Here is a 27,952-nt window from a genome sequence, read left to right on the forward strand (position 1 = left end):
AGTTCAGGTATTTTGCTCATGTTATGTATGAATTAATAGCTCTGATGGTTTTCAACATATATCTTATCTTTTGGTAATCTAAGTTTTTTTGTTTCTTATTCGATAATCACGATGGTGTGATCACTCACCTAGAGCCAGACATCCTAGAATGTGAAGTCAAGTGGGCCTTAGAAAGCATCACTATGAACAAAGCTAGTGGAGGTGATGGAATTCCAGTTGAGCTATTTCAAATCCTCAAAGATGATGCTGTGAAAGTGCTGCACTCAATATGCCAGCAAATTTGGAAAACTCAGCAGTGGCCACAGGACTGGAAAAGGTCAGTTTTCACTCCAGTCACAAAGAAAGGCAATACCAAAGAATGCTCAAACTACCACACAATTGCACTCATCTCACACGCTAGTAAAGTAATGCTCAACATTCTCCAAGCCAGGCTTCAGCAATACGTGAACCGTGAACTTCCAGATGTTCAAGCTGGTTTTAGAAAAGGCAGAGGAGCCAGAGATCAAATTGCCAATATCTGCTGGATCATCGAAAAAGCAAGAGAGTTCCAGAAAAACATCTATTTCTGCTTTATTGACTACACCAAAGCCTTTGACTGTGTGGATCACAATAAACTGTGGAAAATTCTGAAAGAGATGGGAATACCAGACCACCTGACCTGTCTCTTGAGAAACCTGTATGCAGGTCAGGAAGCAACAGTTAGAACTGGACATGGAACAACAGACTGGTTCCAAATAGGAAAAGGAGTATGTGAAGGCTGTGTATTGTCACCCTGCTTATTTAACTTATACGCAGAGTACATCATGAGAAATGCTGGGCTGGAAGAAGCACAAGCTTGAATCAAGATTGCCTGGAGAAATATCAATAACCTCAGATATGCAGATGACACCACCCTTATGGCAGAAAGTGAAGAGGAACTAAAAAGCCTCTTGATGAAAGGGAAAGAGGAGAGTGAAAAAGTTGGCTTAAAACTCAACATTCAGAAAACTAAGATCATGACATCTAGTCTCATCACTTCATGGCAAATAGATGGGCAAACAATGGAAACAGTGTCAGACTTTATTTTGAGGGGCTTCAAAATCACTGCAGATGGTGATTGCAGCCATGAAATTAAAAGACGCTTACTCCTTGGAAGGAAAGTTATGACCAATCTCTGCATATTAAAAAAGAGACATTACTTTGCCAACAAAGGTCCAACTAGTCAAGGCTATGGTTTTTCCACTAGTCATGTACGGATGTGAGAGTTGGACTGTGAAGAAAGTTGAGCACTGAAGAATTGATGCTTTTGAACTGTGGTGTTGGAGAAGACTCTTGAGAGTCCCTTGGACTGCAAGGAGATCCAACCAGTCCATCCTAAAGGAGATCAGTCCTGGTTGTTCATTGGAAGGACTGATGCTGAAGCTCAAACTCCAATACTTTGGCCACCTCATGCGAAGAGCTGACTCATTGGAAAAGACCCTGATGCTGGGAAGGATTAGGGGCAGAAGGAGAAGGAGATGACAGAGGATGAGATGGCTGGACGGCATCACCAACTCGATGGACATGAGTTTGGGTAAACTCCGGAAGTTGGTGGTGGACAGGGAGGCCTGGCGTGCTGTGATTCATGGGGTCGTAAAGAATCAGACATGACTGAGCGACTGAACTGAACTGAAATATAGTCTACATACAATATTATGTTTCAGGTGTACTGTATAGTGATTCGACATTTACATACGCTACAAAATCACTATGATGAACCTAATAATGATCTCTCTCCATAGTTATTATAATAGTATTTTCCATATTCTTTATGATGTATATTACATCTCTGGGGCTTATTTATTTTATGACTGGAAGCTTGTCTCAATCCTCATCACCTGTTTTGCCCAAAGCACCCTTCTTCCTCCAAATCTGGCAACCACCCATTTGCTCTCTGTATCGATGAGTCTGTTTTCTTAGTTTTCACATACAAATGAGATCGTATTTGTCTGTGACTTATTTCACTTAGTATAATACTCTGTATATCCATTCAAGTTGTTGCAAATGGCACAATTTCATTTTTATGGCTGATATTCCATATATACATACACACACGTGCAAGCACACACACACGTATATATATAGGTATCTATACCCAAATATACACAAACACATACCCACATATCACATCTTCTCTATCCATTTATCTACTGACGGACACTTAGGTTGTTTCCACATCTTGGCTATTGTAAATAACGCTGCTATGAACACAGGGGTGCATACATCTGAAAAGTGTTTTTGGTTTCTTCAGAAAAATACCCGGAAGTGGAATTGCTGGATCATTTGGTAGTTCCATTTCCAATTTTTTGAGGGGCCTCCATACTGTTTTCCATTGCAGTTCTACCAATTTACATTCTCACCAACAGTACAGGAGGGTTCTGTTTTATCCACATTCTTGCCAATACTTACTTGTTTTTTGATAACAGCCATTCTGATAGGTGTGAGGTGATATTGTGTTTTTAATTTGCATTTCCTTAATTAATTGAGCATCTTTTCATGTGCTTTTTGGCCACCTGTATGCCTTTTCTGGAAAAATGTTCATTCAGGTTCTCTGCCAATCATTTAAATGGATTTTTTTTATATTGGTAAGAAAGTTGATTTGATATTTGATATTCAGTAGGCTGCCTTTTCACATGGTAGATGACTTCGTTCACTGTGCAAAAGTGAGTTTGACCTGGGCTCCTTTAGAATTTCTCCCTCTGCTCTGGGACTTGGAGCATGTTGAGATTTTGCGTGTGCCCCATAGGAACACCCTGTCCCAGCTCGCCCCCCAGCTCTCAAAGGTCAGCCCAGTTTTTCAGAAAGGTAAGCTCAGTTTTTCAGCCTGTTTTTAAATCCCTGACCAGATGTCCTGGGGGCTCATCTTTCCAGTGCAGAACTCCCGGACTAGGAGCCCAGCATGGGCTCAGACCGCCCTCGCTCCTTGGGGAGACCACTGTGTGATAATTCTTCCCATTTGTGGTTGAGGACTTGGGGGTGTGAGTCCGGACTATACCAGTCTCTCCCCCTCCTATGCATCTTGTTGTGGCTTCTTCTTTTTATCTTTAGCTGTAGAGACTCTTTTCTGCTAGTCTTTAGGTGGTTTCCATAAATAATTACTCTGTAAATAGTTGTAATTCTGGTGTACCTGTGGGAAGAGGTGAGCTTGGAGTCTTTCTTCTCCATCATCATAAGGAACCTTTCTAAAATTTATATTTAACTAGACAATATGCTAAGGAAAATCTTTCATATTTACAAATTAACCTGATTTCCAGCAAAAGAATGAATTGTGTAAATTTAATATAAAAAGCTAATTTGTGCATGTTAAGAGAATTCAGGTAAACTGGCAGCACACACAATGACCAGTAGGGTATATGATCATGATCAGTGTATTCTCTCACTATGATGTGATTTTCCCCACAGGCCTTAAAGAAAGCGAAGTATAAAGGGTCTTTAAAAGATTCTGATGAATTAAGTGAAAAAGTGAAAGTGTTAGTCACTCAATCGTGTCCGACTCTTTATGACCCCAATGACTGTCACCCACCAGGGTCCTCTGTCCATGGAACTCTCCAGGCAAGAATACTGGAGGTGATGAGTTAAGGCCTGTCTTAATTCTGGAGTGTTCTCTCATGCTATGGTAGCCCAAGGTTGAGCTCCAGAGGAATCTGATTTGGTCCTTAATTAACCCAAGTTTGAAGGAACTTCTGAAGTCAATCAAAAGGTTTAGGCCATTTTTAAAGTGAGACTGAGGTGGTCCTGGTTGGGTACAACCAGGAGAGGGGACGGGGTGAGTTGCATGCACAGGCCTCCTGACACAGCACTGCTTTTGCTGTATTCCTCCTAAGATCATTTAGCTTTCCATTTAATCTTTAGTCTTTTATGAAATGTCAAGCAGGCAGTCAACATATTCATACATATTACTTTCATGATGTATTAACTATGTAACAGGAAAACAGAAAAACCATCTATGTATTTTATAGAGGTTGTAAGAATAAGAAGTGTTTCACTACAATTATTAGCTTGAATTTAACTGACTGTAGTTTCATAACCTAATGTTGCCAGAGTAGGATCTTTTAAAAGTTAAGATCTTTTTACTTTTAAGATGAGGATTTAGAATGTTTCTCTCTTCATAATTTAGTAACAGACCTATTTACTTTCCAACCAATCTACTTAAAAAAAAAAATGAAATTCTGTGGATGAAGAAAGAGCTTCTTTCTGAAGGAAGGCAGGTCTTTGACATGAAGAAAGGATACTTTCAAACATCGTTTGTTGAGAACTTCAGCAGAGCCTCCCTCTGGGCTGAGACTAGAATGTAGAATCCTCTCAGTGGCTTGCAATATTTATGAATTTACCACATGGCAAATGAATGTTCCTGTTCTTATAAAAATGCCTGTGCACAAACCATACAGCAGCAATACATTAGTATTTACATTTATTTCATGTATGCAGTTTACACACTCACTATTGAACAAAATTGGAATGCAGACAAATATACAAATACCATAATAAGCATTATCAAATAAAATAACTGGCACTAGTGTTATAAGCATATTAATGGGCCTGGTGAGAAAAGTGATGAAAGAAGACTGCAGCCCATGGCATTTTTCCTTTTATCAAAAGAAAACGCTTAGTAGCACCATAATGGTAATACTTAATAGAAACATGTAAGATGGAATATTTTAACTGCTAATCACTGAGGTGAGCCTGTTTTATTTAAGTGAATTATACTGGAAGTTAACAGTATAGGCAATATTTTGGCCACCTTTTGTTTATGTCAGTTGAACATCTTCCATAAACAAAAGCAAAGGAAAATAAAGTCAGCCATACACGGACCCCTCCTTAGTACTTGGTACAAACTCTGAGCCATGATTTGATTTCATGATTGGAGAAGATATGTGCTAAAAACTGCGGTTATTATGTAAAGTTGTTCACTGAAGCCTGAGTGTGTCTTTGGTAGGCTAACACTTTTTCAGCATTGTTACTGTGATTATACTGACGTTTCTCTAGCCTGTAGTTTTCTACATTATCCAAGGTGACTAAGGAGGACATTATGGAAAACAATGCAGCAAAACTCTCAAGCAAGTAGGCCTTTAAAATCCAGTCTGTTCCCAAGGCACCAAGGATCAACGAGGTGCAAAGTTCCCCTTTGGGAAAGGTGACTTTTTCTAATACTTATAAACTAATGGAATTTTATTTTGCAGCTTTGTATATCTTATTTGGTGCTGTCAGTATATTACCTACTTTTACACTTGTCTTCTAAGATGGCAACAATATACAAGCTAAATAGAGTACCAGGTATTTCTATTTCAAAGTTGTGCAAAACTGCCACAATTTTGCTCAAGGTGTCTAAGTATCCACATGGTAGCAAATGGGCTGCGTTAAGCTGCATATATCCACATTGCATATGAAGAAGAAATGAAATTTATGCCCAGTTATGAACAGAAATGTTACAAAGAATATCATATACTGAGAATAACCTGCAAGGTTCTTTAAACAGTATCCCTTAGTGGTTTCAATAAAATGTCACTAACCACTTATCCCTAAGCCTCAAGTTCTCTTCGTAAGAATGCTGTAGAACTGCATTAGTACTTTATATTGATTATAAATTAAGCCAAATTTCTATCTAAATACACAAGCATGTGCTTCAAGCACTGATTTGTGGCAAACACACAAAACATAATTCTGTTAAGAATTATTGTCCTTACGATAATGCACTTTTAAAGCTTTCATTTCATAGTTTGGTAATTAAGATCCACGTGAAACACAATGCTTTGCTGAACACAGAAAACGTATCTGCGTTATGCTTATGTAACCCGGCCTTTGCTGGCAACTTGAAACTTAAAACAGCCATCTGTAGTTCAACCTGCTCCAAACAAGGTTTTTCAAGTGGTAATTATTTTGCAGCATTTATAGGTCTATATATCAGTCTGAATTGCAACTTTTAATTCCATTGTCTGATGTGAGTGGTTGTTATTTGTTTCTTTTAGTGCACTGCCAAAATATAAATCAACACTGGGTTTTATTCCACTGTTACTATGTTCTTCTGCAACATGATTCAACTGTGGAACTTCTGAACATGAAGCAGTTTGGGTAAGCACAGAAATGCTACACTGATGGGGGGAATTTTCCAGTCGGTCATTTTCTACCTCAGGAAGAATGTTAACAGTAGCAAAGCGGGCGTGATAATCAGTGGAACCATGACTACAAGAAGTTTTCATGCTTTCTAGGTCAGAACAACTAAATTCAGAAAAGTGACTAGAGTGGGAATCTGCTACTGATGGCATACTGTCACTGAGGGATGGAGCCTCAAATTCACTTGAGTTCGTGCTTTGCTGTTCTAACAACTGTGCATCCATGTCCTCTCGGGTCTCGTTTATCTTCATGTTACTCTTTTTCCTCAATTTACCACTTTTTGATTTCTTTCCTGCTGTTGCTTCTTTGGACCACTTGGTGGCGCTGGATTTACCTTCAGGCAAGCCACCGGACGAACCCCCAGGATGGCTTCGGGTGGCACTGCCATCCTCCACACTGCTGCTTCCACTGTTGTGCCTGAACTTGGATGGCTTTGATTCAATATCTACTTGAACCTCCATACTGTTGCCTTCTCTGGAACATAAGTGAAACAAATATCAATTTCTGACTTCCTCTATTTTTTATTAAATGCAAATGAATCAAAGGGGGAGGGTTTCTAGGTGAAAATATCAAAGACTATAAAAGCATCGGAACAAATTAACGCAGGATACATTCTGCTGCTGCTGCTGCTGCTAAGTCGCTTCAGTCGTGTCCGACTCTGTGCGACCCCATAGACGGCAGCCTACCAGGCTCCGCCGTCCCTGGGATTCTCCAGGCAAGAATACTGGAGTGGGTTGCCATTTCCTTCTCCAGTGCATGAAAGGGAAAAGTCAAAGTGAAGTCGCTCAGTCGTGTCCGACTCTTAGCGACCCCATGGACTGTAGGATACATTCTACTAATGGAAAAAAGCTGCTTGAAATAAGAGAACTGTCTTTGTAACAATGCTTCAATTAGGGGGGATAAAAAAAGCAACTACCTTCACTTCTTACACTGTTCCAGGTACTATGCTACATTCTCCATTATTTTTCCAGAACAGTTGTATTGAGAGAGAATTTGCATATCATAAATTCACCTGTTTAAAGTACACAATTCAGTGGTTTGTAGTATATTCAGAGTTGTCCAACCATCACCATGATCGAACTCGAGAATATTTTCATTGTCCGCCAGAGAAGCCCTGTACCATTAGCAGCCAGTTCCCACTCTCCCCCTCCCCTCAACCTCGAGCAACCACTGATCTCCTTTCTGTCTCTATAGATCTGCCTGTTCTGGACATCTCTCACCACTTTCATTTTTCAGAGAACCTAACAGTAGAGATAACCATTATTTACCATAATTCTGCTTAATGATAGGGATACAAATTAATCTAAAAATACTTTTGACTTTACAACAACTTTTTCCTTACTTGTCCAGTGGGATGTAGGAATTCAGAATGGATCCTGCCATTGCCTTGGTGCTGGCATTATCACTAACCGTCCCCAAGCTGACTGTGCCTGACTCTCCACTTAGACTGTACCGTTCTTTCTGTACATCTGCTTGTACTTCCAACCTTAAAGAGAAGGGTACCAGAAAAAGACAAAAATTACACATAATATCAGCACTACTACGAGAATGCTTATCTTCATATAACTCAGTAACAAGCTAACTTAGAGACAATTATAAACATTATTTTTTTCAGTTTCCTTTTATTTGATTATTCAAATTCTATTGCAGTACACTGAATAGTACCAGTCATCTGAATAAAATGGGAAAATTAGCTGTCTGCCAAGTAAGGTAGTAACAGTAATACAAATAGAATAGAAAGGATTTTAACTTAAACGTGCTCCATTATTCTCACTTAGGTTGTGGCACTCTGCTTCTCCTATTTCAGTGCAAAACACACCTGAATACATTAAAAACCATTCTAAGATCAATGAATCAAAAAATTCTGGGCATCTGTATATTAAAAATGGTTCTGAATTTAACACCTGGCTCTTAAAAAAATAATAATATATACCACTATAACTTAAGAGTTTGTGTTTAAAAGCACACTATCTAAAAATAAGTATAACTGATTTATCTTTTAATTCATGTATTTTCCCCTACATTTAAAAAACCCCTAAAGCTAATAAAAGTGAATTAAAGAGGAAACAAGAGAAGATAAAAATGCTTAATTTATCCTACTTATCTATATGGCTTTTGGTAAAAGACTTTGTGAGAATCAAGTAACCATTAACACAGAAAAGGGCCCAGGCAGACTCTCTTGGCCTCAGCCACGCACTCCCAGACATCCTGACACCACCTGTCCCCTCAGGCTTCAGCCAGTGTCTCATTTCCAAACATCCAACTGTGTCTACCTCCAGATATATGTAAGTGCAGGCTTAATCACTGCCTTTACAGTGTTCACCAGAGAAGCTCCAGCACTCACTCATAAAATCTGACAAGTGCAGTGAACAAAAAAATGGCATAATGTTATCCCTTAGATTTGGTTTTTACCTCATGAGATCTCCTCATTCACTGTTTACCACTAAATTTCATTTTCTGAAACCTTAAAACTTATTTGAAACCTTACTGTTTTCAACCCTGATATATGTAATCATCGTGCTTTGTGTTCAAGATTCTGCTCATCTAATTAGTTTACAGCTAAAGCAAAACAAAACAATGCACAGTTTTCTTACCTGTTGAAACAGTTTACCATGGCACTTCCTGACAGACTCCCTGTGATACTGGCTCCAGCGAGCGCCATGGTGCTGGCCGTCTCACTCAGGTTGTCCCGGATGGCTCCTATTCGATCCATGTGGCTCCCGCTTGCACTCAAACTGCCAGTCAAACCACCAACACTTCCCTCCCCTATGCTGGGGTTGTGTCTTGCTTCTGCTACTGAAGTTGTGTCTAAATGCAAATATTTCAAAGAAATTAGTGTGATTATTAACTTCCCTCTCCTTAGAGTCTGCTGTGATTTCAGATAGGACCCATTTTCATATAAAGTGTAAAACATACACAGGAATAGAAAAGATGTCTGGAGTCAGGGACACATAACTATGGGATATGAGTAAAGGGAAATACCTCACAGAGCGAAGCTGGATTAAGGACTGGGCCTCAGTTTTAAATGGTCACTACAGGCATATCTTGGAGGAACTGTGGGTTTGGTTCCAGATCATGGCAATAAAGCAAATATCACAATAAAGTGAATCATGAAGTTTTGGTCCTCCTAGTGCATATAAAAGTTATGTTTATACTATACTATAGTCAAGTGTGCAGTAGCATTATGTCTAAAACTTGTATATACCATTCATTAAAAAAATTCTTTATGGCTAAAAAATGCTAACCATCATCTGATAAGTCAGGGTTGCCACAAACTTTCTTCAATTTGTAAAAATACATAATGAGCTACAAAGTGCAACAAAATGAAGTACGCCTGCACTTTAGAAGAAAATCTAGAAGATTTAAGAATTCTATAAAGAACCTAATTGTTGAAAAATTTAGCTGACTTTGGAGGAAAATTATGTGATGGTTTTCAGTAAGGGTGTCTAGAGGTCAGTAAGAATGGGTCAAAGGTTGACTTCTGAATATATTCCATAGTTCCGACTGTCTATAAGTTATTATGAGATCTGATACCATTAAACTCCAATCTTACAGTACTTTTTCACATGCTTTATACTGGAGGATTTACTTATTTACTCTAATAGTTGAGCTCCTATTATATAACCCAACTCTGTTTCTAAGTGCTGGGACACAGTGAATCAAAGAGACAAACATCTTGCCCTCAAAAGGCTTATTATGCTCCAATTGAGGAGAGCAATAAATACAATTATATGGTGATAAATGCTATGAGAAAAAATAGATCAGAATAAAGAGGAGTGAGTAAAAGGCAGAGAGAGTGATGAGGAGTGCACGTGTCTGTGTGTGTGAGCCCGTATGCCCATTTGTTGTTTTATACAGTGTAATGAGAGAAGCCCTCTCTGAAAAGGAAGTGAAGGAGTGAGCCATGAAATTATCTGGGGGAAGAGTAATCCAGGCAGAGGAAACTTCAAGTTTAAAAGCCTAGAGGTGGAAGTATGTTTGGCATCTCAGCAGCAAGGACAGGAGGTATAAAATAGAGTGACAAGGGAAGGATTCAAAGATGTAGCTCAGGAAAGACCACAGGTGGACTTATGGGCCACGGTAGGGGCTGTGGATTCCATTCCCTCACCCCTGGTACAGTCAGAAGCCTTGAGAGAATCCTGAACATATAAGTTAGATCCAACTAATGGGTCATGTAAGAGGCTACTACTATAACACAGGCAAGAAGAGAGTAGTTTGTACTAGTGGGACAGCTTGGACTAGTGGAATAGAGATTGTGAGAAATGGTTGAATTATGGCTAAACATTTGAAGGAACCAGCAGAATCTGCTGATGGATCAGACATAGGGTAAAAAGAGAAAGGGGAGCGTAATCTTAAGTAAAGGTTTTAGCACAGCAATAGCAAGAATAAAGAGACTACTTAATGAGGTAAGGATGACTGAGAGGCTAACAAGTTTTAGAGTGAAGAGTTTGGTTATAGAGAAGTCAAGCTTACAATTCTTGTTAGACATTCAAGTGCAGATTAAAGAGAAGAGTTACATGTACACAATGAAGTTCAGAGGACAGTTCTAGCCTAGATATAAATTTCTAGCCTAGATATAAATTTAAGAGTCATCTGTCTATATATATTATTTAATAGAGATTACCTAGGGAGTGAGTATAGACAAAGAAATCTGAGAATGAGCCCTGGGGAACTCCAAAATTCAGAGGTTAGGAGAGGAAAATGAATCAGCAAACAAGACTGAGAAGTGGCCACAAGATATGAGAAGACAAGTAGAGAAAATGTTTTAAGAAGGAGGGTATGCTCTACCATGTCAAGTATACTGTCATAGTAAAATGAAACTCAAGAATTGACCACTATATTTGCTACATGGAGGTGCCTGGTGACTCTGCTTTGGTGGAGTGGTAGAGAGGAAATTTTGGACTGGTAGGGAGCAAAAATCTAATTGGAGTGAGTCTGGGAGAAAATGGGAGGTAGGAAATAGAACATTATCTTTGTACACATGCCTGATTACAGGTAAACTTCAGCTTACTGCACTTCAAAGATATATATATATATATATACATATATATATATATATATATACACACACACACACACACTAACAAGTAAAATAAAGAAAGTGAAGTCACTCAGTCGTGTCAGACTCTTTGCGACCCCATGGACTGTAGCTTACCAGGTTCTTCCGTCCATGGGATTTTCCAGGCAAGAATACTGGAGTAGATTGCCATTGCCTTCTCCAGGGGATCTTTCCAACCCAGGGATCAAACCCTGGTCTCCCACATTGTAGGCAGATGCTTTATCGTCTGAGCCACCAGAGAAGTTGAAAAGTAAAGCAACTCTGCTTGTGAGCAAGTCTATCAGTGCCATTTTCCCAACATCATTTGCTCACCTGGTGTCTCTGTGTCACATTTCAAACTTTTTCATTATTATTGTATTTGTTATGGTGATCAGTGATCAATGATCTCTGATGTTACTACTGTCATTGTTCTGGGGTGCCATGAACTGTGCCCATATATGACATATATATACTAACAACTGATAAATGTGTGTTCTGACAGCTCCACTGACAATGGGCTGTTCCCCCTTCTCTCTCCCTTCTCCTTGGCCTTCCTATTCCCTAAGACACAACAATATTGAAATTAGGCCAATTAAAAACCCTACAATGGCCCGTAAGTTTTTAAGTGAAAAGAACTGCACATCTCTTACTTTAAATCAAAATCTAGAAGTGATCAAACTTAGTGAAGAACGTTCTTCGAAAGTCAGAGCAGGCTGAAAGGCTAGGCCTCTTGTGCCATTTAGCTAAGCTGTGAACACAAAGGAAAAAGTCTTGAAGGAAAGTAAAAGTCCTACTCCAGTGAACATGTGATCTAGGACTCTCATAGCTAGAGAGAAGTCAATGCCTGGCTTCAAAGCTTCACGGGACAGGCTGACTCTCTTATTAAGGGCCATTGTAGCTGGTGACTTGAAGTTGAAGCTAGTCAGTGCTCACCTACTATTCCAAAAATCCTAGGGCCCTTAGGAATTAGGCTAAATCTACTCTGCTTGTGCATGGAACAACAAAGCCTGAGTGACAGCAAATCTGTTTACAACATAATTGGATTTGAGAGGACTGACTCCAATTCTGAAAGAAGTTTTACTGTGGGTAAAATGCTGTCAAACTGCACTGCATGTGACACCATTTGGGAAGGGAAGAGGAAGAGTCAACTGCTACAAAGTTTACTGTTGTCTTATTTTAAGAAATTGCCTCAGCTACCCCAACCTTCAGCAACCACCACCCTGATTCAGTTCAGTTCAGTCGCTCAGTCGTGTCCAGCTGTTTGCGACCCCATGAACCGCAGCATGCCAGGCCTTCCTGTCCATCACCAACTCCCGGAGTCCATCCAAACCCATGTCCACTGAGTCGGTGATGCCATCCAACCATCTCATCCTCCATCGTCCCCCTCTCCTCCTGCCCTCAATCTTTCCCAGCATCAGGGTCTTTTTAAATGATTCAGCTCTTTGCATCAGGTGGCCAAAGTATTGGAGTTTCAGCTTCAACATCAGTCCTTCCAATGAACACCCAGGACTAATCCCCTTTAGGATGGATTGGTTGGATCTTGCAGTCCAAGGGACCACCCTGATTAGTCAGCGACTATCAACAACAAGGCAGGACCCTCCACAGGAAAAAAGATCCTGACTCACTGAAGGCTCACATGATGATTAAAATTTTTTTTTAGCAATAAAGTATATTTAAATTAAGATATATACACTTATTTTTAGACATAATGCTATTGCACATTTAACAGATTACAGTATAGTATAAACATAACTTCTATATGCAGTGGGAAACCCCAAAGTTCATGTCTTGCTTTATTGTGATGTTTGCTTTATTACAGTGGTCTGGATCAGAATGTATAACACCTCCAAGGTATGCCTGTACTTCCATGAAACAACTTCTTTAATAAGAACTGTTGGAATTTCTTTAAGAAAAACTTGCACACTTTAAAAAGTGTAACTTATACTCCTACTGGTAGTCTACGATTGCTTTTATATGATTCATTTTTTAAAAATAATGCCTGTTTCTTTGAATATTAGGCTAAAGGTATTGTCTACTCATTGGGTATCTGCATTTCTTCTTTTATGAACTGCAGTTCTCTTCTATCCTTTTATTACTGATTTATAATGCTTTACACAAAATTAAAAATTTAAAGTCTAGACTTTCTAAGATACTAGATTTCTGTTGGAGGTACAGGTACCCAGAACCATTCCACCCTCTTTCATCCGTTCATCTTTCCTCAGAAGCTCTTCTCTGATACACTTCTGGGTGAATACTATTAGGACTAGTAAGAGAGCAAAGTATGTTACCTACAGCCTCCCACTTACACTATTACTACGAGTAAGCACATTTTCTTCCTTGCTGAAAGGACTTACCTACAGCTGTATTTGTTCCACCAACATTTATATCATTTTCATCATCGAACTCAATCCTGACTCCTTTTCCATTGCCTGCTGAGACTCCACAACCTCCGCTTCGACAGAGAGAAATTGGAACAACACCATAGACATAAGCTAACATAATAGGAACACCAATACCTAAAGAGGAATTAAATTGGTCATTACAAACCAAAAAATAAATCATAGAAACACACATTTTAGAAAGTTTTCTCAAGAGAAAGTGTACAGGAGAAAAGTGTTAGGGTTCTGTAACTCTTGACCAAAGTGGATTTACCCAACTATTAAAGGATGCAAGCAGATTCAAAGCTTCTAGCCTATCAGGTGACATATATGAGATTATATATATAATCTTTCAAGTGACAGGGCTCTAAACTTTCTTTTGGTGGGGAACCATTGTAATTTACCAACTATCCCTAAGGCTAGCCTCTTAAGTTTCTATTACTTTTAACCAATTTGGTTACTAAATGAGAGGCTTTCTATAGGCTCAGCTTACTGTCCCTAAATAAAAGTAACTCTCTTATCTTCAACAATAAGATGCTCTGGTTTTCAAAATTCTTCCACAAAACTTTAATTCTATAAATGTGAGGTAATAACTTTTTTTAAGTATTTCTTACCTACAGTTACTGCAGCTACAACGGGAGACACGATTACAGACAATGTTACACCACCTGCTATGGCCAAGTTACGTTTGTGCTTCGAAACATCCTTGCCTTCATATCGATTGTGAATCTTGAATTAAAATAAAAATGGGGATCATGGATTAAAGAAAAACCATATTACATATTTAATTTAAATGAAACAGACCTACATTTCCTGGGAAGTGTAAAGTGATTTATCTTATAACTTCATAGTTAAGTGTCCAAATTCAAGGTAAATACATTATTGTTCTTAAATCATATTCTTATAATTTGGTCTTTATTAATAACTTGTTTACATAAAACAGTGACTTAATAGATTTTACTTTGTGTTTATTTTTAAACAGTCTTGAATAAAAGTAGTCCTTATAATCTTATTCAGGAACAGGATAAATCATGTTTTGAACAAAGACAACATTAAGAACATTATTTTCAACATAGTTAGGAGCTGGATATTTGACCAATAGGATTACTTCTAACAAATGTATCATTCTACAGTCTTCTAAATAAGCATCCCTAAGTAAAAACGGTTCCTGGAAGAGGTTTACACAGTCTTTGGAAAAAAGAAAAAAACCTGACCTTAAAAGGCAGTACTAATAAGTAAACATCACTAAAAAGAATGAATTTTTTTCTCAGATGCCTTTTTATGAAGAAAAATATTATCAAATGACTCAGGATCCTGGACTCTTATTTATAGCTCAAAATAAGGGGTACAAGGAGACAAAAAGAACAAATAATCTTGCCAGAGGACAGCAGTCCGATCTACTTGGCATCTCTACAGAGTATAGGTATTACTAGTAAACAGAACTTAATATCACCATGGAAGTTGCTTGTGAGATATATGAACTTCAGGAAATAGTTCAGTATCTTTGTTCTTGTGGTTTCCAAGGGCTAAAACTAAGTACATTCTCCTCTGTTTCAAGACAGATTCAAAACAGCTTCAAAAGTGTACAGGCAGTCTCTAAAGTAAAATACCTGACTTAAAAACAATATTACAGATGAAGCAAAATAACATAATCTATCATTATCATGTGGTTATTTTGAAGGCTGTAAAGTACAATGAATCTTGTGGGATGTTTTAAACAGTGAGAAGGCTGGGGTGGGGAGACAGGCAAAGCATGCATGAACAAGGAACATTTCTATATTCTAGTCAGAATCCTGTTTTCCAGAACGTTGCAAGGAATGTCCCAGTATGTTTCAAGGAATGGGCCTCTACATTTCCTGAACAGTCCATACAGGCAGAGATGGCAAAGTTTCCCAAGGCACCTTTCATTATTCTTCAGTATTCCTTGCCACTCCCATTCCTAGAAAACTTAGCACTGAAGCAGAAAAAAGCCAAAGCTAAAACTGATGGAACAGACTTGCAAAAGCAGGCAGCTGAGTCTTCCAGAAAATTCCATATCCTCAAGCACTAATGTTCAATTACAGTGATCATATCATCCTACTAACTTCTGGCTCAATGTTTTCTGTTTTACTATTTTGTGTCACATTTTCTATTTGTTATTGTAAAAAAAGAGGCTCACTTTTAAGTACTTTATCAATTTAATAGGTTTTCCTGGGCCGGTTTGTATCCCTAAACACCACAGAGAACATGATTTCAATGGAAAACTAATGCATCAACTTGCAACTATTTGAGGACACATTTGAAAAAAGGAGCCTTGTTACTGCACCTAAGACTGAACAATGAGGTAAATAATCTCTTCTTTATAAATTATTTGTAGGTATGTACAGTACAATAGTCTCTCTTCCCCTTCTACTTCAAAGTATCTGAATAGCTTTATTTTTAGCAAAACCTTGCTTTGGACAACTCTATGAAAAATTATTAAAATGTGCATTATGTTTGGGACTTTAACAATTAAGTTTAGTTACTTAAAACCTTCTGAAATAAACATTTGGCCCATAAATCTCTGTTTGGCCTCAGTTTCAAGCTAATTAAAAAATAACATGTACTGTTATTTCTGACTATAAAAATAAGTATGTTGAACATTATAAAAAAAAAAAAATTGGTTGTTCTATGAAAGAGGATCAGCCTTGTCTTGAGTTTTGTTCCAAAAGTCAGAACTAGAATCAAATGAAACACTTTAAAGGAAAATGGATTCTGACTCAACATAAGAATTTTCAGAACAGCTCCCTGACAGCACGATGGGCTGTTGGTGGTTTCCCCACTACTGAAGTGCCCAAATGGCTAGCTTGAAATTTATCAGGGATCTTATATAAAGAATTTGGGCATCTGGGTTTAAATCCTAGCTCTGCTTCTTCCTATGTAACTTAAGATAAATTACATAGACTTTTCAAAACTTCAATATTCTAACATAAATTGAGGTTAAAATGAGTCAAAATATATAAAACATCTACCACACAGTTAGAACTCAACAAATGACAAATGTTAGTTCCCTTTTCAAAAATTCCTGTACTTTGTTCTGCTTGGTGCAGGGTTGAGATTAGATAACTCCTGAAGTTAGTTCTCAATTCTGAGCTTCTACTAATTTAGGGAGCAGCAGACTTCCTAACCACTTCATAAATTATCCTTTTAACCTTTCAGTAAAGAATCATTTGCTTAGCTAATGAAGCATAATTCATCACTCAGGACACTGGCAAATACTGGGCATTCAGACTTTCACAAAATGATTGTAATCTACAAAACTGCATATTTACAAACAGCAATAATAAGAAAAAAAACTTTGAAGTTGGAAATAACTCAGGAACTGATTATTCTTTTGCCTTGAAGGCATAGATTATTTATCTATTAACTTTATAGACCTGAGTGTACAAGGACACACACATGAGAAAAATGTCAGATGTGTATCCTTTAATATTTTATATGTAAAGTTTATAACGCAAATGTGCTGAAGTTTTCAGATTCAGATAATTTTCAAGTAAGTCTACTTTTCATGCAGACATACAAGCTTGCCAAACACTGAAAATGTATTATCTAGTAATTATTTTATACTTAAGATGCTAAAAATGACCTGTCTTTCAAAACAAAAAAACCCCAAAACAAACACAAAGCAAAACCATCAGTCTTAAATCTAAAGATTAAAAATGAGATAATAAATTAACAAGGAGTCAAGCATTTTACCTTCCGGCCCACATACACAGGAATGCCAATGATCATGGCAGGGATAGCAATGCCAGCTATTAAGGCAATTCCTACGGGAGCACCAACAAGTGTGCCCAGCTGCCACAATATTTTCTTCTTTCGGCTCCAGGGTTTCTTCCCCCAAAAAGTACATCCTGATGGACTAAAGGAAAAAATTACAATGTAAAGTAACTGCTGCAAAACATCACAGTAACAACTGACTACAGTACATTCAGCAATGACTATAAAAATTCTCAAATTTAGGAATGAGTGGTTTTTCCCCTTTCTTTGAATTCTGGGTTTATTAAAAGCTAAAAAATCAAGGTAAGAACCACCATAAATTATATTAAAAGGATACTAATAGCTGGGATTCAGGTTAAACATTCATTCTCTCCTTGTCTTCCATTAGCCTCAAAACCTTAGGTTTGTCTTTGAAGAGTAAATTATGCAAAATATGCTTATTTTATCCCTGTTTTAAGACACAAAATTATCTGAAACTCACTCTGTGACCTAAATGAGGAAATTTATATATGAGAAAATAATCAAATGGAAATATTTGTGACCTAGCATAATTACATGGGATATTAAACGCTAACTTTCTAGTTTAATATAAACAAAGCCAGGAATTTCCTGGCGGTTCAATGGTTAGGACTTGGTGAGTTCACTGACCCAGGTTCAATTCCTGGTCAGGGAACTAGATTCCACAAGCTGTGTGGCATGGTCAAAACAAAACAAAAAGCCAAACAAAAAAAAAGAAAAAATTTCTGTTTCCTATTTTTGACTAGCTATTAATCTCAAATGACTGGCATAATAATTGGCTTCCTGTTAAATTTAAGTAGCTAGAGTAAAGTTTAAGTAATAAACTTTAAGTAATACTAAGTAATACTTTAAGTAATACTAAGGATAATGCTTTTTCAAAAAAAAAAAAGTCCTTTTGTCTTACAATATAAAACTACATTTAGATGTAAGTAGCCCCTTCTATAAGCTTACCTTAGATAATGTAAATCTGAGATTTCTTTCATACACAACCAACAAAACTCACAACCACAGACAGCACATGTCATGTGATTACAGCTCCCATCATTCATCTTTATTATATAAGCAGCACATCGTGGACATGGTTTTATATCATCAGCTATTAGGAAAAAAGACATGTTTAGTATATAAAACTTATCTAAAAATAACAATTTCTAGTAGATAATCAACTATAGCACTGCCAAAAAATCGTAACATGTATAGTTTGTTAACGGATAGCTTTAGCCTGCTATTTTTAGTATGCTGCTGCTGTGGCTAAGTCACTTCAGTCATGTCTGACTCTGTATAAAGCACTTTTTTTTCCTCTTTCAAGAAAAGGAACAATTTTACATTAAAATTTCAAATTGTAAACATTTTCCAAACAGCAGCAGAACAATAAAAACAAAGAATAGCAAAATAATAATAAAAAAGAAATGAGAACCAAAGGCAGCTCTAGGCAAACTGGAAACTATATAAGGTTTGTCTTTGTCCTTCCCCCACAGCTGTCTTCAATGAGCAGCACTTCAAGTTCTAGAACTTTTCTAACCATCTCCACTTAAATAAAATGTAGATATTCCCCAGTCACTCAGTGGCAAAGAATCTGCCTGCAATGCAGGAGAAACAGGAATGTGGGTTCGATCCCTGCATCAGGAAGATCCCCTGGAGAAGGAAATGGCAATCCACTCCAGTATTCTTGGCTGGAGAATCCCATGGACAGTGAGCCTGGTGGGCTACAGTCCATGGAGTCGCAGAGTCGGACATAACTGAAGCAACTTAGCACGCATTCCGGATACTATTCCTTCAGTGAATGAACACTAATAGGAAGTGACAATTCAATGATAATCTGAAACACTATATACAAAAAGCACTGAGTTTACTTCTCTCTTTTAGGTAACATCAAATATAGGCACTGTAAAAATAACAATACAGGTATCTGTAGAAAAGCAGCCTTTTTCTTGTATTTTAATTCACACAACAGATGGGCCTTGCAAAGAATCAGAACCCAGATTAAAGGGAGGTGGCTAAGAACTACCATAAATTACATTACAAGGATACTGATAACTGAGATTCAGGTTAAACATTCATTCCTTGTCTTCGATTGTTGGTTATGCTCATGACCATTTTTAATTATCTTTGTCCATTTTATTCCTTTATTCAAATGCTGTTGTTGCATGCTTCACGTATAGTAATATGGTTACAATGCACAAAGGTGCCAAATCAAAATCAAGTAGTATATAATGTTAAGAATCATTAATTGAATAAGAGTTATCTCAAATTATGCAACTATTTTGAAATTTGGCTTCTATTTAAATGGCAACCAATAATGATTTACTGTCACCTGTATTTTCTACCTACACATAGACAGTTCAAAAAAGACAGGTACAGTGCTAGCCACTGAATTCAAGTATTTGCTCCAGTTTCTTACATGATCAACATTAAGCTATATTCTATTTTCCTTTTGACAAGTTTTATGGTCAAATTTTACTTGTGCTTTATCAGTGAATTCAGGTTTCCTTAGCACTTCATTTAGGGCCAAAGCTGTTTTTTAACTTAAGAACTGGTCAATGCTCACAATTTAATGTTTTAATGACTCAAGCAATTTTGAACAAACTGATAACTCTATGCAGCCAAACCAAAACACATGATAATTACTAGAATATAAAAAATATCTGTAAGTCATGATTTAAATGATCCAAAGGACATAAAAGTGTGCATGAAAGTATTTTTTTAACACTGGGGCATGGATGAAAAAAAGCTGGCTTTTATAGCTAATAGCTAGTACATCAAATTAAAGAAATGCTGCTACTATCTGCTTAAGTGACATTAATTGACAAACTAATATGCCTCATCCCAGAGTATTCTCAAATAGTAAATATACAATTAGAGATGAGAGTAAACCGACTTGGGCTGTGGCTATGATATATGCAATCTTCAGAACAAACTGAAAGTGATATTCTCATTCATTTTCATTGTTCTGAAAACACAAAAGTCTTTTAATATGTTAAGCTTATAGGTTAGAGAATTAACACTTTAAGCAATCTATTGTTGATACGTCTCTTCATATGTCTCTCTATACTATGTTCTCAAAACTTGTTTTAAAACTCCTCCACTCCTGCCACATTACCTAAAGACTTTCAACAAAATGTTACCAGTGATTATCTTTAGGGGTGAGAGTACTAGGGGACAGGTAGGTGGGGAGTTGAGCCAATTAAATACATTTCTATAAAGGGGGAGAAATATGGTAACAAAAATGAAAATATGTTTCCTGTAAAATGAAACTCAAAGTTTATTAACTCCCTAGTAGCTATAAAAGTCTCATGTAGATGCAACACTGTCACAGTTTAAAGACAAACAGAATCATAATATATATTATTTAATATACCATATTAAATTAGGCAAAAAGGTTAGGCAAAAGTTCACTTGGGTTCTTTCATAACATCTTACAGAAAAACCCAAGTCAACTTTGTGGCCTACCCAGTAATTAAGCATACTTGTATAGTATGCTTATATAGCTTCAGGTGACTGATTAGAAAGAAAACAGCCAACCAATAATTATTATTATACCAAGCACTTACTAAAAGTGCAGATTATTTTTAATGTATCATAATGAGAGACCATAAAATATGAAGATATCTAGAATAAAAGGAATGAATAAAACTATACCAAATAGTAGTTTCCCTTCCTCTTTTCTTTTCACAGTCACTGAAAATCCAAGTTCAAGTTTTAAAATTTTTATAGATTACGTCAAGGAGACTACCACATAAACATATGTCCTGAGAACTTTGATTTTTGTTGACACTGTAGGTGAAAATACATGTACCTTATATTTTCAGAACTATGAGATAAGATTTTTAAATCAACATGGAAAAATTCCAAATGAAGTTTATTTTTTAAAAATAATCACCTTGGGAAGGAGGCTATTCTAACAATGCTACTATTTAACACAAATCATTTGGAAGTTTTTCTTTCATGATTACATTCAAAGCTCTTTTATATAAATCGTACTCATGATCATATAAGCATATCTTACTCTGGATCCACCCCAAACTAGTGATTCAACTTGGCATGTTACTCTGGGTGTTAAATGTAGCTGTAAAGGAACTTTTGGTTATCCCCAGAAATCAAACTCACATTAAAGGGATAATTTTAAGTAAATGTATAAGGAGCTAAGGGCTTCTCACATGGTGCATTGGTAAAGAATTTGTCTGCTAAGGCAGGAGGCCTAAGAGACATGGGTTCGATCCCTGGGTTGGGAAGATCCCCTGGAGAAGGAACGGGCAACCCACTCTAGTGGGAATTTCTTGCCTGGGAAATTCCACGGACAGAGGAGCCTGGCCATGCGGTCACAAAGAGTCAGACACGACTGAGCAACTGAGCACATACATAAGTAGCTGAAGGCTATAAACAGTAAGGCAGGCCAGGATAGCTTTAGCTGATTCTACAGAGTACAGTTTAGGTATATTTGGCTCTTCCCAGAATTGCTTCTGAAACAATACCTACAAATTATTATTAATACCTTTGGAGTTCTACCCTAAAATCTTCAGGGAAGGAAATAAAACAAGTGAATCAGTGAACGAGCAAGAAAATCCATGTCCATTATATAAAATATCAAGTGTTGAATTTAAAGTTTATTTAATTTTAAATTCAACTTTAAATATTGAGCAAGACTTCTTTTTATGCTCCTGGTAGGAATATAAATTATTTTCTTAATAAATTTCTGTATTTTCCAAGTTTTTTACTTTAATAATCAATGAAAAAAGTAAATATTTTTCTAAAGATGATTGAAGTTCCAATAAAAAGTGAAAATTCTATGAATGTATGATGGTCAGACTTTTTTTAATTTTTGAGATTCATGATGTATGTTTGCTCATGTATAGATTTCCAGGCAACTTTAAATTTCTAGCCAAAGACATAAAGTTTTCTTAGTGTACTCTCCACCAAGGTATGATTTTGAATCCCTGACCCAAGAATTAGTAACATCAAGAAATAAAAATTTATTTCGTAAAACATGTAAATGAAAAGGATCCAAAAAATACTATTTAAAATCTGTAATGGTGTGATATTAGTACAATAATAAATAATCTATAAGGAATATTAGTATTTAAAATAATTGCTAAGCTTTGCATAAAACACCTTTATTTTAAACAACAGTTTTGGACCATCTTCAGCTATCAGTTATATAAATCATCTGTGACACTTCTTTTTTTCCATTCTATTTTTGGACAATAAAGTCTTTCCAACTCAATACCACTTTCTTCTATAGAAAAAAATGAGTGCTTCTGGGACAGAAATGCTAACATGTAAAACACAATTAAAAGGAGACCAGGGACTGAATATTTATTGCATTTCTGAATTAAAAAACAGGTGTTCTATATGTGTCAAATATTTTACTAGAAGAAGTTAGATGTAAATACCTGCTGCTCCAGACTCTTGACTATAACTAATGGATGAAGAACGGATAGTTCTCAGACGTAAACTCTGAGCTCTCTCCTGTCGAGCAGCATCACAGGTCTGATTGGGGTGCCAAATCTGTTTACAGTGGTAGCAAAACTCTGTTCCACAGCCTTCTCGCCCACAAGTTAATTTTGGACAGCTAGCACATCCAAATGCTATCACAGCATACCTATAAAGAATAAGAAAAGTGATTTAAAATGTGATGTAAAATAAGAGATATTCATTAAGTAAAGAAATTATCCAATTTAAATGCTATTCTTTAAAAAGTTTTATATTTATGCATGAGCCAACAGTCATAAACTCATGAAACCTAAAACTATCTTCCCATCAATATAAAAATGGGGAAAAATAAACAGTTCGCAAAAGACATATAAATGGCTAAAAAACATTGTTAAAGTTTAATTTTCCACTTTTAACTAGGACACCAAACTGTATGTACAGCCTATTCCTAATTTTATAAAAATTCTATTATATTAGCATTGTATGCACATAGAAAAGACTAAAAATACACCAAAAATCTCAACAGTAGTTTCCCTGGTATTAGGGTTTTTTCTTCCTTATATACTTACGAGGCCAATTCATACATTTTGTGAGTATCTTGTATTTATGCATAAATTCTCATATTTTTGTTTTTAAGATGCATGGCAGAAATAGTCTTTGGTGCCAATTAATTTCTCAATTCTCAATCAGGGAATGTATATTTTTTTTGCTGCAGATAAAAGACTGAGAATAGCAGATTCGTGACTAATACCTCTTCTCTGAGTTAAAATTTTTGGCACTTTAAGAATTTCTGACTTAAACAAATTCTGGGCACTCTCAGATATTTATCCCAGAGAAATGAAAACTTACATTTATACAAAAGCCTATACACAAATGTTTATAGCAGCTTTGTCATAGCTCCAAACTGGAAACAGCCCAGATGTCTTCAACAGATGATGGTTCAACAATCTATGATACATATATTTCATGGGATAGTATTCAACAACAAAAGTGTTGATATACTTAACAACTTGGATCAATCTCTGGGGTATTATGCTGAGTCAAAAAAGTCAGTCTCAAGAAGTTATAGACTTATGGTTCTATTTATATAACATTTTTGAAATGACAAAATTTTAGAAATGGAAAACAGATCTGTGGTGGCCAGAAGTTAGAAATGGGGTGGGGGCAAGGAGTGGGCAGAAGCAAGGTGGATGTATTTAAAAAGCAAGATCTTTTAATATGAGTGATCCTTTTGTGATGGAATTGTTCAATACTTTGACTGTGGTGGTGGATGCATAAACCTACAGGTGATAAAACAATATATAACCAAATACACACACAAAAATGAGTACAAGTAAAACTAAGGAAATCTGAACAAGAAGACTGTATCAATATTGATATCTTAGTCGTGATGTTGCTTTATAGCTTTGTAAAATTATACCATTGAGGAAAACTGTTCGAAGGATATACAGAATATCTCTGTATTATTTCTTACAACTACACATAAGTACAATCAATTATCTACAAAGACCTTTCAATTAAAAAAATGTAGAGTTTCTGGTTCTCTTTGAAAGAAAACAAGTCATCTATGCATAAGAGGCTTTTGTAAATATCAAACATTTTTGCCTAGAAATTTAGGGGAGTTTTCAGGGCTCTTCTAGTTACTGGCAATAAAATTTAAATACTAGCTATAACAGAGATTTCTACTGAATTTCAAGATAATCTATTAAATTATGCAAAATATTAAGAGTAAGAAAGCTTCTCTAATTTTGGACCTCTTGTCCCCTTAGAATCTCACCTTTAAACTTAAATTTTATACATTAAATTCTAATTTATTTCCGATAAGCCATTTTCTAATTACCATAATCTATCATAAATTATGTTAAAACATGAATGAATTAAGGCAGTTTAAATCAACATAGGGTAAACTAGGAAAATTTTGTTTCCCTGAGCTCTAAGATTTCCCTGAGGACTTATTCACTGCAGTCTCAATAAAAAAAACAATTCTTCAAAGACTATTTTCTCCCAAGTTATAACCTTAAGCAGTCTTTAGAACAGTAGTAATTTTGGTGAAAAGAAAATGGTATTCTCTTCTAAATCTCTTCTCTTCCCTAATTTTTCTTGAAAAAAGGAGAGAAGAGGAGGGACAGAATGGGAAGACCTGTGTGTTGGGGGCACAATGCTAAGACCAACTTTTTTTTTTTTAAGTCAATCACAATTTACAAAAGCAGAAGAAAATTTTAGACTACCAGACTCCACTTCTGCCACTTGTTACTTGTATAAAAGTTACATATAAACTGCCTACAACTAAGTTTTCCCAAACATCTAATAGGGATTCACTAAAGTTTGGCCTCCCTGGTGGCTCAGTGGTAAAGAATCGCCTGCAAATGCAGGAGACACCAGTTTGATCCTTGGGTTGGGAAGATTTCCCTGGAGAAGGGTAAGTCAACCCACACCAGTGTTCTGGGAAATTCCATGGACAGAGGAGCTTGGTGGGCTATAGGCCATAAGGTCACAAAAGAGTTGGACACGACTTAGTGACTAAACAACAAAAGTCTGGCTTAGCCTCAGTATTCAGCCAAAAACAGCTTCAGCTTTGGCCTTGACCTTTTAGAAGGCCAAATAAACAAATGACTGCTTCAGTGACATTTCTAGTACCTCTGCATTTAGAGGATGAGATGGTTGGGTGGCATCACCGACTTGATGGACATAAGTTTGAGCAAGCTTTGGGAACTGGTGATGGACAGGAAAGCCTGGCGTGCTGCAGTCCATGGGGTCGCAAAGAGTCAGACACGACTGAGCGACTGAACTGAATGACCATTATCATTTCTGCTAAGTTGCTTCAGTCATGTCTGACTCTGTGCGACCCCACGGACGGCAGCCCACCAGGCTCCCCCGTCCCTGGGATTCTCCAGGCAAGAACACTGGAGTGGGCTGCCATTTCCTTCTCCAATGCATGAAAGGTAAAGTGAAAGTGAAGTTGCTCGGTCGTGTCCCACTCTGTGCGACCCCATGGACTGCAGCCTACCAGGCTCCTCTGTCCATGGGATTTTCCAGGCGAGAGTACTGGAGTGGGTTGCCATTATATCAATATAAATAATGTATGTCATTTAGATTAAACATTAATATGTGAATATTCATTTTTAAATAAATGCTGAAAGCCGTTCTAAGACATAACACAGTAGAAATCTAATTGCTTTAAATGATGAAATTTTACTGGACAACTTAAGTATATAAATGTACACTGTGCTGCAGGAAGAAAATGTAATAATACTTAGTGATGACTGTGAAAGCCAAATTTAGATTCAAACTTAAGAGCTTTCAAATTATTAAATAGGGAAACAGATTCATAGTAAATATGAATCTCAAGATTGCTTTAACTAGATAAATTTAGGAAGAAAATATTCTTTCTGAGCAAATAAATATTTACAAAATATATGAAGCAGTCTAGCAGAAATTGGGCTAAATCCTAATTCTAACCTTTGTAGAGGCCGTTGAGTATACTAGTATATCACTAAGCAGAACTTTTAAGAACTGACAATTTCTAATTAGTGATGTAGGCTATCTAGAGATAGCTTTTCACGGAAAAGCCTTTTTTGGGAATTCTTCACATCATGATGAGAATTAAAAGCAGGATGTCAATTTTGCCATTTAAAAATTTCACATGTTCCAAAATCTAGCAAAATAGCCATAAAAACATGCTACAGCAAGAAAAGTGAGGACTCAAAAACATAGTTTCTTCTCGGTAATCAAATTTCCAAACAGCTTTATAAATTCCTTTGAGATGAAAATTTCTTACAGTTTTGGGTCTAGAGATTTAAGTTTGTTGAAAATGACTCCTCGTAGATAGTGTATATATATTTAGAATATCTAAAAATATGCAGTAATTATCAGGAGAAAACTAACAGCTGACATGTTAAGAGTAATAATCAGTCCTAGCATTATGATGTCAAACATTCATTATGTGATCACTAATTTTAAACAATTATTTCTTAGAATTTTATATTTATTCTTGTATCCCAGAAGTTCATCCCTGGTGATATTATACTTTGACCAATATGAACACTGATTAACATCTGGCCACTTGACTTTTGTGAAAATGCAGGTTTTGATGTATTTCAAAAATTAGGACATAATAACAAGAAAGAGCTATGGTATTTATATAAAACAACGTGTGTGTGGAGGGAGGGAGGGTAAGAAAGAGAGGAGGTGGGGGAAAGGAAAAGAACAGTCACAGCACATCACATGCACTCAAACGTCAGAACTAAAGCACCTCAAACGTGTTTCACGCTACTCTGCAGCATTCTTTTAAATAGAGAAGCTAAGATATTCCTAGCACACAGCTAAACATTTAAGCCCCATTCAATCTAAACAAATCCAAAGAAAAACAGGATTACCTTTAATAATACTAACCAAATATTTTCATGACTGTGAATTCTGATAACCCTAAAAGTTAGGGTATTTTGTCTAGAAGTTTTTTCTTATGCTAATAATTACTGAGTGTTTACTATGTAAGTGTTCCATCTTCATACATATTCAATCCTAATAGTAACTGTTAAGCACATTTTATCATTTTATTGTATAATATATCAAGGAATTAAATGCACCGAGCATTCACATACTTTGAAAACAGAATGACAGGACTCTTGAAGATGATTTTCATTGTGTGGGAGCCACACTTTTTTTCCACTAGAAAATAACTCTCAAATTATAATGGAAGCAAATGGTAAAGTATTTGCTTTAAAGAAAATTTTCAATGTTCTAGTGCATTAGGTATTATTTGTGAAAATAACACGCTCAGCAGTTCATAGAAATAACTGAATAATATTAGTTAACCAACTAAAGATCTCTAGCTTAAACAGTACCCAAACCTTGGTTCAGAAGACAGTTCTATTTCCTTTTATGATTCCTTATTTAACTCAAGTCTTACTTTCCGTCTCTATTTTTCAGTTAAAGGTCTCCAGTTACTCGAAATGCTTAAACCTTTCTGCTCAGCAGGAGTGGAGGGATAGGAAGAAAGTGGGGAAGAGAAAGGGACTGAAACAGAAGAGTTTTTCCAGAAATATTTTCTATTTGTTGGATTACTAAAGGTGATCCATACTAAGAAAGAACTCAGTGGTAAAGTTAGGACATATTAAGCAAAATTAAAGTACATTCTTTTTTTTACTATAGGATTTGCTACGATAATTTTTTCTTTATTTTTTGTTATTTTAATTTTCACAATGTATGTTGGTTTCTGTCATAC

General features: G+C 36.4%; 1 protein-coding gene across 50 annotated transcripts in view; it reads right to left on the reverse strand.

Annotated features, from left to right (window-relative positions):
* RNF19A (ring finger protein 19A, RBR E3 ubiquitin protein ligase) overlaps positions 1-27,952 on the reverse strand; it is a 104,348-nt gene that overhangs the window by 40,012 nt on the left and 36,384 nt on the right. For 28 of the 50 annotated variants that reach the window (XR_014057413.1, XR_014057411.1, XR_014057415.1 and 25 more), the window contains 8 exons: positions 22,689-22,897; positions 18,250-18,394; positions 17,260-17,422; positions 14,160-14,274; positions 13,522-13,683; positions 8,724-8,937; positions 7,472-7,615; positions 6,464-6,603 (listed from right to left, as the gene is read on the reverse strand). Coding sequence is in view for 9 of the 50 variants with exons in the window: in XM_081503434.1 (XP_081359560.1) it covers positions 6,464-6,603; positions 7,472-7,615; positions 8,724-8,937; positions 13,522-13,683; positions 14,160-14,274; positions 17,260-17,422; positions 18,250-18,394; positions 22,689-22,897 (1,292 nt within the window). In the remaining 41 variants the exon portion in view is untranslated. Of the gene's footprint in view, positions 1-3,145; positions 3,218-3,365; positions 3,580-3,910; positions 4,388-4,412; positions 6,604-7,471; positions 7,616-8,723; positions 8,938-13,521; positions 13,684-14,159; positions 14,275-17,259; positions 17,423-18,249; positions 18,395-22,688; positions 22,898-27,952 lie in introns of those variants that run through there. The other 22 variants (XR_014057407.1, XR_014057419.1, XR_014057428.1 and 19 more) reach the window with 4 other exon arrangements.

Source organism: Giraffa tippelskirchi, chromosome 6 (assembly GCF_054371585.1).
Source record: "Giraffa tippelskirchi isolate mGirTip1 chromosome 6, T2T-mGirTip1v1.2.pri, whole genome shotgun sequence".
NCBI lineage: Eukaryota > Metazoa > Chordata > Mammalia > Artiodactyla > Giraffidae > Giraffa > Giraffa tippelskirchi.